General features: G+C 46.4%; 1 protein-coding gene across 3 annotated transcripts in view; it reads left to right on the top strand.

Annotated features, from left to right (window-relative positions):
* LOC144772194 (uncharacterized) overlaps window positions 1–15,850 on the top strand; it is a 233,405-nt gene that overhangs the window by 40,024 nt on the left and 177,531 nt on the right. For 2 of the 3 annotated variants that reach the window (XM_078656322.1, XM_078656323.1), the window contains exons 2-3: window positions 11,733–11,859; window positions 13,573–13,680. In XM_078656322.1, coding sequence (XP_078512448.1) covers window positions 11,733–11,859; window positions 13,573–13,680 — 235 coding nt within the window. The remainder of the gene's footprint in view (window positions 1–11,732; window positions 11,860–13,572; window positions 13,681–15,850) is intronic. The other variant, XM_078656324.1, reaches the window with a different exon arrangement.

Below are 15,850 nucleotides of genomic sequence, written 5' to 3'. Positions count from 1 at the left end.
GAAAATTAACGGGGCCCACGGCTCATCCAGAGAGATTTTTAATACAGTCAAGTCTTTCTCAGAACCAGTAGCCCTTAAACGTGTTCAGAGGACATCTCAAGCCCTATGTAACCGTCTCTCAGATTATTTCGAGGAAAAAATTGCTAATATTTATGATTCGTTCCCGAGCAACTCTAACTCTGTCATGGTTGAAAAAATTGATACCCCCTCTGACCCTGTATCGGTCTTCTCAGCCTTCGAGGAGATTACCTTAGAACACTCCTTAACTGAGCTGTCTAAATGCCGATCAGGCTCTCCTCTTGACCCGTGCCTGCCAAACAATACAAATTACTGGCCCCTCTCTTAAACCCCTCACTTTATGACATCTGGAACGAGTCTCTGAGGTACGGGCTTTTCCCGGATTCCTGGAAACATGCCCTCCTCGTCCCTATCCTCAAAAAGGCTAATGCTGACCCCGATGAACCGGCCAACTATAGGCCTATATCGCTGCTGCCTGCCCCTGCCAAGGTGCTAGAAAAGCTCGTACACCAGCAACTGGCCGGTTTCCTTGAGACCCATGGCCTTCTCCATACCTCTCAGCATGGATTCAGGACTGGCCATAGTACTGAGTCGGCACTGATTGAAATGGCCGATTCTGTAAGGTGGAAACTGGACGGGGGCTCTAGAGCGGTGTTGGTGCTGCTCGATTTATCGGCAGCATTTGACACCGTCTCTCACCCCGTCCTGATTGACCGCCTTAGGTCTAAGGGTATCCGAGGTAAGGCTCTGGATTGGCTGTCCTCTTTCCTCGCCAATCGGACACAGGCTGTGTCTACTCCCCCTTTCAAGTCCAATCATCGCCCACATTTACATTTGCATTTACTAAAATGGGGAGTCCCCCAGGGCTCGGCATTGAGTCCCCTATTATTTAATGTGTATTTCTCCCCACTTGCAGAGCTTATCTCGGAGCTGGGAATTAAGGCCATTTCATATGCAGATGACATTCAATTGTTTGCTTATGATGACACCCCTACTGCCACTACCTTTGACCCATTAAAAAATTGTCTCCGTAAAGTTGCTCAGTGGATGGATGACAACTTCCTCCGACTCAATGCCGGAAAAACTGAGGTCTTATTTTTTCATCAGCCATCACCTTTGGACTCTAACCTTTGGTGGCCACTCGACTTGAGTTCTGCCCCTCTCCCGAAGGATTCAATTAGGAACCTGGGGGTTAGATGGGATACCACTCTTTCCTTTAAGAACCAGGTCCAAACAGTGTCCTCCTCTTGTTTCTCAAAGATCAGGATGATCAAGAAATTCATTAATTTCCTTCCCCTTAACACCAGGAAAATGATTGTCCAGGCCCTTATCACCTCGCATCTAGATTATGTGAATGGTCTTTACCTAGGGTTGGCCTCTGGCCTTTTAGACAGGCTCCAGATCGTCCAAAACGCAGCGGTTCGGTTAGTGTGTGGTATCTCTCTGCGAGAGCATATTTCTCCCCACCGACGGGCATTGCACTGGCTACCGATCCAAAGAAGAGCCGAATTTAAGGCTCTCACCCTTGCACATCGTTCACTCAGGGGTAAAGGTTGCGCCTATCTGGCCTCCTGCCTCCAACCCTACAGCAATGCAAGGTGTCTCCGCTCCAGTTCTCAACATTTGCTGTCTACTACTAGATACAAAAGAGCTCGCTCAGGGGGCAAAACTTTTCAGGTCAGTGCCTCTGCCCTATGGAACAAACTGCCTGTTTCTATTCGTATAATTAATGAAGAACTACCCTTTCGCAGAGCTCTAAAAACTCTCCTCTTCTGTTAATTTCCCCTCATCTGAGTATGATCATGCACAGCGGCTGAAGCGCCGGGACACCCCGTTGGGGTAGCTGCGCGCTATAGAAAATACACTTAAATTAAATAAATAAAATCATTGATGGCCATTCCCTCCTGCGGAGCCCAGGTCGTAAGGGCAAATAATATTAATTAAAGAGCTCCACTTGCAGTCTTGAGCAGTACCTGGAAACTGGAGTGCTCACAACATTTTGTAATATATTTTGTGCCGTTTTATATAGCTCGAACATGACCCAAAGGTATTGGAGCACTTTACACGAGCATCTTTTACATTACACAAGCATACATTCATTTTTTGTAAGCACATGGCGATAAAGTGATTTTCCCAGAATCACAGGATGTTGAGCAGACACCAAGAATTGAACTTGGTTCCCCAGCGCCACAGTCATCAGCTCTGGCTGTTGCACCACATCCTTGCCCTAGACAAGGTATCAGAACAAGCAATAGGTCTCGGCAATCAGATAGCTATAGGCAATGGCAATGTAAGTGCATTTGTGTATGGCTCAGGGGATGTTTTTATTGATATACAGAAATGTATTACCACTGATTGCTGAGACCTATCAGCTTTGCCAATGCTTGTTTTAGAAACGGCAAACATGTCTGGAGTTGTTCTCACTAAAGGCAGGTCCCTTTTGGAGGGGGAAGGGATGGCCTTTTCAGCACAAATATGTGAGGGCTCAAAGACACAGGTGTCTGTGTCTTTGTGCCCTCACACATGCACATCTGTGCATGTGTGTGAAGCCCACACATGCACAGATAGATTATCACAATCCCTCAGCAGACCAAACTTCTCTTGCCCACATAGAGGGATGTTCACAATCCCTTGGAGGAGCCAAGGCAAACTCCAACTCTGGCACAAAGTGCCAGGCTATGTTACAAATTGGTTGGGCAGGGGTGTTATTGGCATGTTAAGTTTTGTCACAAGAGGCAAATGGGAAGAGATAGCCCAGATTGAGCGAGGGGGAGCAGGTTAGAAACGGAAAAGTGAAGGAGAGACCCTAACAAAAAAGCAAGAGGATGCACCGTGGACCTAGCTTGGGCTGGCTGGACAGGAATTTGGGAGGAATTCAATACTGAGGAAATAAACAGCAGGCTAAACGATAGACATATTTTTGCAGTTGACGTTGAAAGATGGATTTTACAACCTCATGGGTGCGTGAGTGATGTATCAGGGAGACGAGATGGGTTAGTTTGACCATGTTAAGATGTAGTTACGTCAGTTTAGAATGTACGTCTAAACTTAAGTGTTTGTGCACTCCACTTGCTTCTGAAACAAAGGCCTTTTTCACAAACAGCAAATGTTTCTGTAGTCGATCTCTCTCAGTGTGAACTTCCGAGTGAGAACCCAGGCCTGCATGTAAGCACCATGCTGCTCAGTGTCGGCATACTACGCATGTCAACTCCACTGGCTCCCAATCAATAAGAGAATCACCTTCAAGATCCTCACACATGCCTACTACAATGCTCTCCAAGACTCAGGACCAGTATATCTGACCATCGCCTCTCTATCCGTGGACCCGCAAGACAGCTTCGCTCCGCCCGACTTGCCCTTGCCTCCACCCCATGGATCCACAAGACCAGAATCGAAGGAAGATCCTTCTCCTACCTCCCCACCAAGACCAAATTCAGGAAGGATCTCAAGACCTGGCCTTTCGACTGAACCTCTATGCCCAGATGGATCAGCAGCCTCCCCTCTCCTCAGCAACTTGAGACCCTTACAGATGAGTAGCTGTGCTATATCAATTCCAACTTCAAGATCCCCCAAAGAAAAATGCTGCCAAAAAAAGTAGTGAGTGAGAAGAAGCTTCCCATCACTGGGGTGTCGGGCCAAGCCTTTTTCGGGCAATGTTGTTTGCCTGCCGCACTAGCCTCTGGGGTGCAAGCTGGGAGCAGCACTCCCTCATCAACGGCCCCAGCCCAATTTTTACAGAATCCTATGTCTGACATAGAGGCAGCCACTGCAATCATGGCAACACTGACGAGCAGTGACGTTGAAGTGGGTTTGTCTCTTTCGCAAAGTAGTACCCAATCATTGTGGCAAACTCAGCTAAGTGGACAACAGCAGTCACAGCCAGCAATAATAGATCTTCCCGCAGTAAGAGCAGGACAGAAGATTGAGCTTTCTGCTGCGCAAGTAGAACCCCCTTATTCAGAAGATACTTTGGCTTCCAGATCTCCAGCAAGAAAAAGGAAGGGTACTCCACCATCTTCTCCAAACCCCCCTTCTGATGATCTAGATGTGAACTGGAACCCGTGTGAGTCTGAGACACTCCAGGAAAGGCAAGGGAAAAAAAGTTCATGAAAGCCTGCGCATTATGGAAGAAGAAAAGGAGGATGATGAGACCAGTCACGATGTGCTGGAATTGGTTCAACAAGCTTTGTAGCAGAGTGCTGTTCACTCTATCCACCGGACGATAGACACAAGGACCAGTTGCCAAGCAACCGATTACATGTGTATTACTGCACACTGGATCTCTTTTGTGGGGTTAGAGAAATTATATCTTCAGGTTTTGATGCTGATTGAGATTTCTAATGGCGCTCGGAAGTATGCAACAGTAGCCATGCTTGCCATGGAGAAATCCCATACAGCTGCATCTTGGAAGACATTGACAGCAAGGTGTTTGAATAGCTGTGATCCAGAGGGCTTAACATTGGATTTTTTTGCCACGGATAATGGCAGTAATATAGTTAACGCCATGGTAGAAGGTGGCTATTTCAGGGTCCTGTGTTTGGTGCACTGCTCAACATCATAGTACAGGACTTTTTCAAAAGAGAAGACTGAGTTAGCAACTTACTGTCCACCTGCAGAAGAATCTGCCCTCATTTCAGTCATTTTTTTTTTAAAGCCCAGAAGCAGTTGAGGATCACACAGCGTGATAACAGAGTGCCAGTTAAAGACACTCATACAAGAGGTGCCAACAGGTTGGAACTCTACCGATTGCATGTTGCAACATCTGTTTAAGCAATACAGATCGATAAATGATTATGTCATGCAAAGAGTGGACGCAACTGGGAAAACCATGTTCATTGAGATGGACAAATGAGGGTTAGTCAAATGCCTGACAGAGATGCTGCTTTCTTTTGAGATTTTCACACAGGAAGTCAGCAAGGATGACAGTACGATGGGCCAAGCTATCCCATTGTTGCATCTGCTACAGGACCAGCTAAAGAGGGTGTCTGAAATGTATGCATATGTGGATGAAAAGAGAGATGTGCATGAGATGGTGGAGAGCTTAATCCTTCGCTTAGCTGATAATACAAGGATGCAAAGAGACATTGTGTCATCCAAACAGAACATTTGTGCCACGATTCTTGATCCACGGTACAGACAATTACTGGCCACTTTCATTCCTGTTTCAGAAGGGGATGTTTCACAATATAAAATGTGGATTGCTGAGCAAGCCAGTGACTTAAAAGAAAATTGACTGGAAATTAAAGGCCCACTCTCTGGCAGAAGTTCTGGTGTGCAGCCTTCAAATTCCATAGAGGGCGGTGTTGACTCACTGCAGCTAAAACCAGCAACAGAAACATCTGCAACAACCACAACCACTGGAGCATCAGCCCTAACCTATGCTGTGGATTGGTTTCAAGTGGCATGTCTTAAGTCCAATACAGAGGTGCAGGCAAAAGAGCTTGAGTAAGTTGCAGCACCAATGACCATTCAGAGGATGGTCCAGGACTATATGGATGACCCAACAGAGGTCTATCTGGGTCAAACCCCATTGGTGTGTTGGTATGGGAAGAGGCGCCAATGGTCAGGGATCAGCAGGCTGGCAATAAGGTATCTGGCTTATTTGGTAGCCAGTGTGTCTGCTGAGCGTGTGTTCAGTGCAGCTGGCACAGTTGTCACAGTGAGAAGGACTGGTCTCTCGCCTCAAAACGTGAAGAGATTGAGGATGCTCAAAAGGAACCAACACTTTATATCATTGAATTACACCATACCTCAAATAACACAGGAGGAGGAAGAGGGTGATTGGTCAGACATCGGGTCATAGTAGTGTGTAGATGACCAACTTCTGAGTGAACCACCTGAGTTTGAGGACAAACTCTACATCCCTGACTGAGTATGCCTGGGCCACCACCCTGTGCCCCCTCTACAACAACTTCTGTTGTAGTCAAACAAAGTGCTGCTGTAGCCGGGCAAGAGCAAGGAACCAGTGTACTCTTCCCAGGAATGGGGGCGAGGGAGCCATGACCGGCTGAATTTCTTCGAAGTTACTCCAGTGGACCAGAGCCTTCACGCCTCCTCTCCCTTCCAGACTTTGATTTCTGAACTATGTCCCCCCCCCACCCCCGGACTTCTCCTGGCACTCTAATTCACTCTCACTGGGTCACTCTAATGGACTTCTTTACGTTTTTTTCTTTTGCCCTGCCTGCCATTTTGATGCTGTTCTCAGCCGCTTTTCACTGGACCCTGACCCGCCATCTTGTCCATTCCCTCGTCCTTTCCCCTTTTCCCTCATTTCCCCCGTGACAATCCTTAAATGTTTCTTCCATTTTCTGATTTGCCTTTTCTCCATACCCTTGTATCCCTCCCACCCTCCCTTGGTGTTGTGACTGCATCCCTCCTCCGACCCCACTTAATGGAACTCTGCTCTCCTAGTTTTTTGGGTCCAGACCTGAGAAAATCTACTATTTGTATATATATGTATATAGAGATAACTGTAATCACTAGTATATGCAGTAGACCTTTGTACTCTCTACCATTCCTATGTGACTCTTAGAGTATATCCATTCCTATCCCTTCCCTATGTATATAGAGATAACTCTAATCACTAGTATATGCAGTAGACCTTTGTACTCTCTACCATTCCTATGTGACTCTTAGAGTATATCCATTCCTATCCCTTCCCTATGTATATAGAGATAACTCTAATCACTAGTATATGCAGTAGACCTTTGTACTATCTACCATTCCGATGTGACTCTTAGAGTATATCCATTCGTATGACTTTTCTACCTTTACATTTGCAATGTTTTTTTGTATCTCTTCCTTGTGTGACTTTATAACTTGTACATTTGCAATTTTTTTCTCTGTTTGTATCTGTTATGTAATGCATGTAACCCTAAGTCCTTATGTATCGCAATTGGTTCTTATGTAAAGCGCTCTGACACCTTTGGGTAATGTTCGCGCTATATAAAATCGTAATACATTTTTAAAAAAAATTGCCGGAACTTTGACCCAGATTGCTGGTGGGAATTCCGTTAAAACAAACATTCCCAGAATTCCCCTTCTTTGTGCACCTGTGTCCCTTGTGTCCCTCTTTGCTTTAGGCATTTGGGTAGTGTGAGAAAGTGCCATCTTTCTTGCCTTGGTATGCCCCCACTTTTTTCTGAACTGCTGATGTGCTTTGACTGAGTGTGCCCTGGGTCCCTGACAATGAGGTACCCAGGGCCTGTGTTCCTTCCCTAAAAAAAAAGCTATGCTGAAGTATTCAGGCTGAGTGCCTAAGTACAGAACTAAAACAAGAGTTGACATGGCACCCATCCCTGTGTGCCATGCCCACATACCCCACTGCCCTGGCATACTTACTTCAGTCACCCCTCTAGCTGGGCGCCTTATGCCAGAGGTGAGGGCACAGGTGCATGAGCACTGTGCCCCTACAGTACCCTGCCATTCCTGGGCACTGTAAGTGCAGTGATGCCTTTTAAGAGTGTATGGTGCTGGGAGGTTGTCATTACGAACTCCACAGCACCATAATGGCTACACTGAAGACTGACAAGTTTGGTACCAAACTTCTCAGCACATTAAACCCGCACTGATGCCAGTGTGGGATTTAATGTAAGATGCACAAGAGGGCATCTTAGAGATGCCCTCCAAAACCCGAACCTACAATCCACGTCTGGGCTGAGTGGCTGCAAAGGTTGCCACACAGCAGACATGTTGCTGCACCCCTGGGTGGAGAACCCCCCGCTCTCCTGGGCCCGAAACAATGCACATCCTGGGCGAGGTGCTATGTCTCCTCCCCCAGGATGGACAGGGGGAAGCTTCAAAGGCATACCGCCTCTGAGAGCTTCTCCAGACCATTTGCTGTACCCAGCAACTGGCACCCCACCCGTTCTACCCCCACTCTGGCGGGAAGACTGGCGGGAAAAACTACGCCAGGAAGGAGGGTGTGCCAACCTTTGCCAACTCCACCCCTCAGGTGAAGGAGACGAGGTGAAGCACGACCCCGGACTCCGGCCATCTTGTAGATGGGGAGCCCTACCTAATCCCAGCTAGGCTCCTGCCCCCCTCCCACAGGAGAGGAGCAGGCTAGGGGGTGTCCTCACCCCAGGACAGGGAGCCATTGATCCCTGCCCTTGCCCTACCTGTAACGCCCCTAAATTTAGTATTTAGGGGCACCTTGAACCTTCCTTTCTCAGATCCCGATATCAAAAGAAGAAAGAAGTTCAAGAAGAAGAAGACCTGCCACGCAGCTGCAAATACCAGAACAACAACAACTGACTTGGCCCCGGCCCTCCCGGCCTGTTGATCCTGGAACCTGCTCCTGCCTAATACCGGCGACCTCCGCGACAGCAACCTTGGGACACCCAGAGGACCTGCCTGCCTTGACCCTCTCGAAGATTGGGACTCCCATCAGCAGAGGCTCTGCTGCAACAACCCACCTGGTGCTCACCAGGAAGCTCCGGACCAGCCCACTCTGCACCAGCCGAGCCCGGGCCGGGCCACCCTGAACCAAGACGACGAGGACGTCCTCCCGGCGACTGGGACCCGAAGTCCAGTGTCCAAACACCCTCCTCGACGAACCAGCCGACCCCCAAAGACACCCCTGCACCCCGCGGCCCCCTGTGCCTCCCTTTGGGGTACCTACCTGTGCTCCATCATCCCAACTTACCTCTCGAAGTGCTGGTCGCCCCTGGAGAGTCACCGTCCCCGAGCCTGCAGCCTTTGTTCCTTTTTCAAGATCCTCATTGGATAACATTTAGCACCCACCGGCTCAAAAGCACCCTGCACCCAGCCGCCCGAGTGCCGCTGGCTGTGACCTCTTTGCCCTATCCTACTCCCCCCCCCCCTTGCCCTGAGCAAGTGACCAGGAGCCCAGCTCCCAGAGCCGCGTGGCCTGCTAGCCAGCCGAAGGCCCCCTTACCCTCATTGGATGACATTGGGCCTACCTACCTCTGCACCCGGCCGCCCCTGTGCCGTTGGGACTGAACTAACTGTACTCACCTCACCTGACCTTGGGGGACCCCTGAGTCTATGCCCAGAACCCTAACTTCATCAACCAAGTACTCACCTGGATACCGGAAATTCACTTACCTGCCATTGGATAACATTGACCCATTTTGACTGGAAAATTTTCTAATTGTGAAGTTTTGAAAACTGAAAATATTCCTATAAAATCAGCCAAAATCCGAATTCGAAAGTACTCACCTGTGATCAGGAGAGAAGCCAGTACTGTACCTTTTAGCCCAGTACTGAACCGCAAAAGTAATCCCTAGCGGGTTTACCAGTAACCTGCATTTTCTCCATAGGGACCCATTGTCTGCTTTTCTATGAAATTTCTGTCTACTTTTGAAAACTGCAAATATTCTTTAAAAATCGTACGAAATACTGAAACGCATTTACCTACCTGTTTTGAATTAAGCCCCCAGTGCTGGGCCTAGGAGACTAGTGCTGGGTTACAAAAGTAACGTGATCGTACTTTACCTGTAACCTGAATTTCCTCCCATTGAATAACATTGTCAGAATTACCTTTAAAAGTTTCTAAGTGTGAACTTTTAAAACAGCTTTATATTCAGGTAAATTCATCACAGTAACTAAAACGTTTTTGCTAATCTGGTTTCAGCTTAGACCCCAGGACTGAATCTGAGATCTAGTCCTGGAACTACCAAAATAATCCATAAAGTAATCAACTGTACTTACCTGTGAAAAACCCATTGATCTCAATGCTAGAGTGTGTTTCAGAACTGTGTTGCTTACTAGCTATCCTGTAATTGTTGTGAGCTCAAACTTTATTGCTCCTCTGCAAAGTATTTACATGAGAGTACTCATACCTTGAAACGTATATTTTTATAAATGTTGGTTCTAAGAATAAAACAACTATATCTAAGGATATAATAACAATTAGCCTAGAGTTCAGTTCTTGAGTGTGTGAAACCTTTTGCTGACTGAGTGTGTACAACAAATGCTTTACACTGTCCTCTGGTACTGCCTTACTGCTCGACCAAGCTACCACTTTGGAGAGTAAGGTCAGTTCTGATATTAACCTCTGTAATACCTTTGGGGTTTGTGGACTCTATACACACTGTACTGCCTTATTGTCCAGTATATATAGAGCCACTTTCTCACAGGTAGTCACTGAAGCTAAAAAATAAGCATGGTCAGTTTCAGTGTTTTTATTTAACGCTGACCTCTATAGAGAAACTAATATGCTGGATCTCCAGCTGCCTTCAGTGGTTCCCCCAACCTAGCCCAGATGTCATGCAGGGGTTGATGGTGCAGAGCTCTGCCCCCCTTGCACTCCTGCACAAGGGCAGCAAAGATGTGTTTGTCCACCACAGTTGGCGACTCGGTGCACCAAGCGTTTTTGACAGCTGTAATGACTCTAGTAGCTTTAGAATTATTTAAATTGTAGTGTTGTAATTGCATTTATATAGCGCTTACTACCGAGGCGTTGAAGCGCTTGTCTTCACACCCCGAGTAGCCCATAAGGGGCTCCTAAATATGCGCACATGCATTGATCTGTTCCTGAGACATATGGCGCACAGTGTACTTGGGACCCTTGTATCTAGTTTCTATCCTACCCTATGATCGAGGTTTTAGGGTAGGAGAGGCACCCAAAGGTGATAGTCAGCTAGGCTGTTGAGGCAGGAGTAATAATAAATAGCAAGAAAGCCCCAGGCTCCACTAACTTTAGGTTTATTTTAAAAACAAAAACCCCAGCAGTAGGCACCCACATAGACGCCTGACGCCATCGCTGCCCCTGTGAATAAATTTACCTGATCCGATGTCCGTTTTAAATAAGGAGAGCAGTGGATTTCCAAGACTCGCATTTGCCATTTCCTTGTAAAAACTGATGCGCACAATGGCTCTGCATCCGAAGTCTGCCTTGCTGTCAAACGTAAGGAATAACAGAATGGGGGCCCAGGGGGTACTGAAACCAGAAAACAAAGTACCACTGTAACCAGTTTACAATACTATGTAAATATGCACATGGTCTTGTGAAAGACCTGTGAAAAACTCGGGCGTGCCGGAGATTAGACTCCAGACACCCCAGCCGCGCCCCCAGCAGCAGCAGCCCGGGCTGAGATGCACGAAGAAGGGGCTGAAGCCCTTCCAGCCTAATAGGCGTTGGCGCCTGGAAGCAATAATTAAAGGTGAAGTTATAGGGTGGAGTGCGCGCCCCCCTCTTGAGGGAATGCTGCGGCCCCCCACCTCCCCCAGGGGGGGCGTGCCCCACAGTTTGAAGACCTATGATCAAGAGGTACAGGATGAGCAGACCCTCCAGTGTAGCCTAACTCAATTCTCCGCCCTAAGCGAAGAGCAAGTGGTTGACTTATTGTCGGAAACTAAGTCCGGGTCCCCACTTGACCCTAGTCCCCCACACATTTTACATCTAGCATTGGAGGAGGTCTGCACATCGTTGACCCCTCTTTTATATCTAGTAATCAGATCAGGGATTTTCCCTTTGGGCTGGAAAATGGCCTGCATCCGACCTATCCTAAAAAACCTGTTCCTCCCGCAATAATGAACTCTTGGCCCATTTTTGCTTTACGGATTAGACTTCTGAGTACTCAATCTTTTCTTGTGGCTGTTTTAGGGAAAGAGAAGGGGGCGCTTTTGGGCAGAATGGTAATGTTGACATTCAGGCATTTTCCAAATGAATGCATGTTCTCACTGACATGTTCTGTACATCACTGAATGCATTTGACAAGTAAGCCATGCAATATTTTCTGTTTAAGACACAGGTCTCCTTCCAAGATGCATCTTCCTGTTTTTCTGAAGAGGAGTGGACACAATTACAGGAATGGCAGAAGAAATTGTGTGGGAACCTGATGAAAGAAATTAACCAAGCCCTGATCTCATTGGGTAATCATTATTGTGAGATTGTACCATTGGTAAAATGCTGCCTCTATGGTGGAAATTTGAGGATTCGTTTGCTTTGTTTGAAGATAATTGCAAAAATCGAAAGTATTTATTTTCTAAGCTGAAGTAATAGGGATACGTTCAGATGGATTGGGAGTGTCTGAAGGGCAGACAGAAAAGATACTTTTTTGGGGGGGAAATTGTAATGGTTTCTCAGCACAAATTGCTCCACATAAAAGTTAGAAGAATTTTGCAAGTGGAAAACTGTTGGAAAGGGTTCTAGTGTGCTTAAATAGTGGTCACAAAGAGCACTGCTACTAACATTCTGACCTAAAACACTCTGAATCGAGAAAACAAATCCCCCACTGTTATGGTCGTTATGCTCTTCTCTGGGGTGTGTGGTGCCTGACAAAACCCTCCAGATTTAGAAAGATGGACTCAGCGGTGACTTTTACTTTGGTACTTTAAAAGAGATGAGCAATAATCCAAAATTAATATGTCAAAATAGGGATCTGACATTCAGTTCTGTTAAAAAAGAGCACTATGACAAGAGTTAGTTATATCATTGAACATAAATGTATAACTTTAGTACATTAGGTCCACCAGTTTGCCAGGTCTTGTATTCCTACAAACTGTGAAAACGGGTTTGCTTCTACAATCATATATTGTTCTTTAGAGAAGGTGCATTAAGCACTTAATTTGGATGGCGTGAGGATTTCTTAATGCACCTTTATGGGCTGTATGTTTACATTAGAAAATTCAGGACTATTCATATTGCATAGGAGAGTGAGTGAAGGACAGGCTAGGGTGGGGGTTTAGAGGAGGTGAAAGGTTCACACGGTGTCTTTAACTCCTTGAGTGAGTGAAGGGCAGGTTTGGGTGGGACATTAGAGGCAGTGAAAGGTTCTCAATGAATCTTTAACTCCTTGAGTGAGGAGAGTGAGCGAAGGACAGGCTTGTGTGGGGATTTAGAGGAGGTGAAAGGTTCCTGCCAGTATGCCTTTTTAGCCAGTTAAGCTGAGCTGTCTGCCTATTTACTGTCCTTAGTTTGTGCGTTTGGTGGGTGTATGTAGGTGATATTAGTGAGGCAAGGGAAAGGGTGCTATTTTAACTTTAACCATGGCCTACCAGCAACAACAAAGTCCCCTCCCTCCTCCCATCAAACTGAGAGCTGCACAGCACACTTAAAGAAGCTCACTGTGTCTAAGTTGATCATGTTGCTGGAAGTGGCTGCTCTGGCGAAGCAGAAGCCCTTTAAAAGAATTGAATGCTGGGTGAGGCACCAGGTGGGCAGCTCAGCTTCATTTTCTTCTTTCTCGGACACAAACTCCCAAAACACGGGGTTGCTTCTAAGAAACCAAACAAACCCCTAATTTCCAAATGAGCCCTCGGTTTTCTCTTTTGCACTTCATGGCTAAGCCAATCAGGGGTTCCCTCAACTGTAAATGGGTGGGAAAACAACCGGTTTGGCCTTTTGACTTTAAGAAGTCACATATATCTGAGCCTGGTATGAGGTTGGCTGCAGAGTCATTTCCAGCCTTTAGGCCCGAAATGAAATATATGGGAATATCTCACGTCACACCTTTGAGGTTGCCGTCATTGAAGCCAGTTCCTTTTTTGATACTGAACCTATGCCACCCGATAAAGAAGATTATTCTCAATATCACATGAGCACCTAAAGTAGAATTATTCATTCATGTTTCCTTTCATCACCAGGGCCTCTTATTGCCAGCTCAGTGTTTTCGTTGAAAGCTAAAGAAATGCAGATGCTGTACACCAAGAACAGCCAGGAGTCTGAGAGACACTGTGTCAATGCTTCCCCAAGTAAGTGATGTGCACTCCAGGTGCAATGTGACAGTAATGGTTAACCTTCGCACAGTCAGTACTGGCTCATAGAAGAAATACACAGTGCATGCGTGCTCACCTAAAGCAGATACATACATACTGCATGCCGACTACAAACAGCAGAAATCACAGCAAACTCACACAGGGACAATCAATCAGCAATTTGTATAGCGCGCTACTCACCCCGAAGGGTCTCAAGGCGCTGGGGGGAGGGGTCCGTTACTGCTCGAAAAGCCAGGTCTTGAGTTGTTTCCTGAAGGAGAGGTGGTCCTGGGTCAGCCGTAAGTGGATGGGGAGGGAGTTCCATGTCTTGGCCGCCAGGTAGGAGAAGGATCTTCCTCCAGTGGTGGCTCTGCGAATGCGTGGTACGGCGGCGAGGACGAGGCTGGCCGATCGTAGCTGGCGGGTGGGTGCAACACACAACACAACAAGTGTTTGTGCCCACCAAGAGCACAAAAAGCAGAGTTACAGATCACAGCAGTGTGCATTATCTCATGCAAGTCCACACAGGGCTTTTCACTGATCTGAAGTAGCTCTCACAACAGAAAAGGTTGGAGATCCCTGTTTTAAACTTTGCCTCAAATGAACATGGCTAACCCCAGTTATTACTACAGGGTTTTGTTTGATGCTATGTTAGAGGAGGGGAGAGCATACATGAACACCAAACACATGCTTACTAGCAAAGGAACTTTAAAGCTATGCTGAAGAGCCCTACTCTCAAGGTCTGGAAACTAAATTTGCCTCAAAAGAGACTTGCAATGCAATATTTTATAGATAAGACTGGGACGGAGACGCATCTCCTGGCGAAAGATCAACCTAGATTGAATTCCAAGCACTTCACACTGCTCTAAAATAGCAAGGGTAGCGTTTTTTTGCAGGAAAACATTTCACGGGCATATCACAGCATCCCATTCCAGCAAAAGTGGCAGACTATTAGCAATAGCCTTTTCTTTGGGGGGACAGAAATATGCTGTAGCACTTGGGGCGCTACCAGGGTCGAAACGTCGACGCTATTATCTTGGCCAAGCTAAACTCCAGGAACTTGGACATTAACCATTTGGTTTTCCTTGGAATATTTACTTGTAAAAGACTGGCCTCATAAACGACAGAAAATACCTCGTTTTTCCTTCCCCCCGGTCCTTTCCCTTTGTGGTTTTATTGTAAATAATTGGTGTGTATATAAGTGTCACTATATACATTGCACTTGTCACCTTAATCACTATTGTCACTATTCACGAATTTAACGTATTTACTAGTAATGTAGTGGAATGAAGTAATTCCAGTATATTGTCTCTTTTTTCTGTTTTTAATACATATAAAAACTTTACCTATCAGAGAGTGTTTGCTTGTTGTATGTTTTGGAGCTGTCTTCAGCTTCCACCAAAGGAATTGTTATTCCTACCCAACAGAACCACTTTGTTTGTTAATCGCATATACCCAGGTTCTGAGGGACACAGGGTTACCCCTTTTTTGATAAATCCAACTAACAAACCAGGCAAGCTTGGCGGCTATCTGGAAGACGATGAAACACTGTCAAGCACTAACCTGTTTGTTCCACAAAGCCACAATGACAACCCAGGTTGGTAGTTCCCAATCCTCCTGAAGGTGAAAGCACTATCCACAAAGTGTACGTGGCGAGCACCGGGACGCGCCAAGGGAAAGGGGATTGGATGAGAGAGATGTTGGATCCAAGTGGATCATTGAATGGTACTTTACAGGCACTTGTTTTCAGGACCTTGTACTCCTCTGTGGAACTGGACACGTTCTTTAAGTGGAAGTTCTAAGTGGCAGCTATACAAATGGGTCAAGAAACACGTTGGAAACTAAGCTTACAAATATAAATATTGGGTACACCTGACGTAATCCCCCTTTCCGTTTTGGTTGCTCTGTCACTCCCTAGACTGAGACTTGGAATTTTTTTTAATGGATTTTCTGCAAATACATCTGTTGGTAACAGATTAATAAAACAGTGACCTATAATGCCTCTCAATATTCCTTCATGTGCCCTTCCTATATGACTGTGAACGTGGGTGCTCACATGCAGTGCTTTACCGCCTTTCAGTTGTTTTCCTTTTCTGCGGTGTGTTTGCCCCCGACTGTGGTGTATTCTCATCCCCAAATGCGGCGTGGAATGATGAATCGTGAAGGT

This window comes from Lissotriton helveticus, chromosome 8 (genome assembly GCF_964261635.1).
Source record: "Lissotriton helveticus chromosome 8, aLisHel1.1, whole genome shotgun sequence".
Lineage (NCBI taxonomy): Eukaryota > Metazoa > Chordata > Amphibia > Caudata > Salamandridae > Lissotriton > Lissotriton helveticus.
The sequence above is the reverse complement of the archived record's forward strand: the minus strand, read 5'-3'. Positions and strand labels throughout refer to the sequence as shown.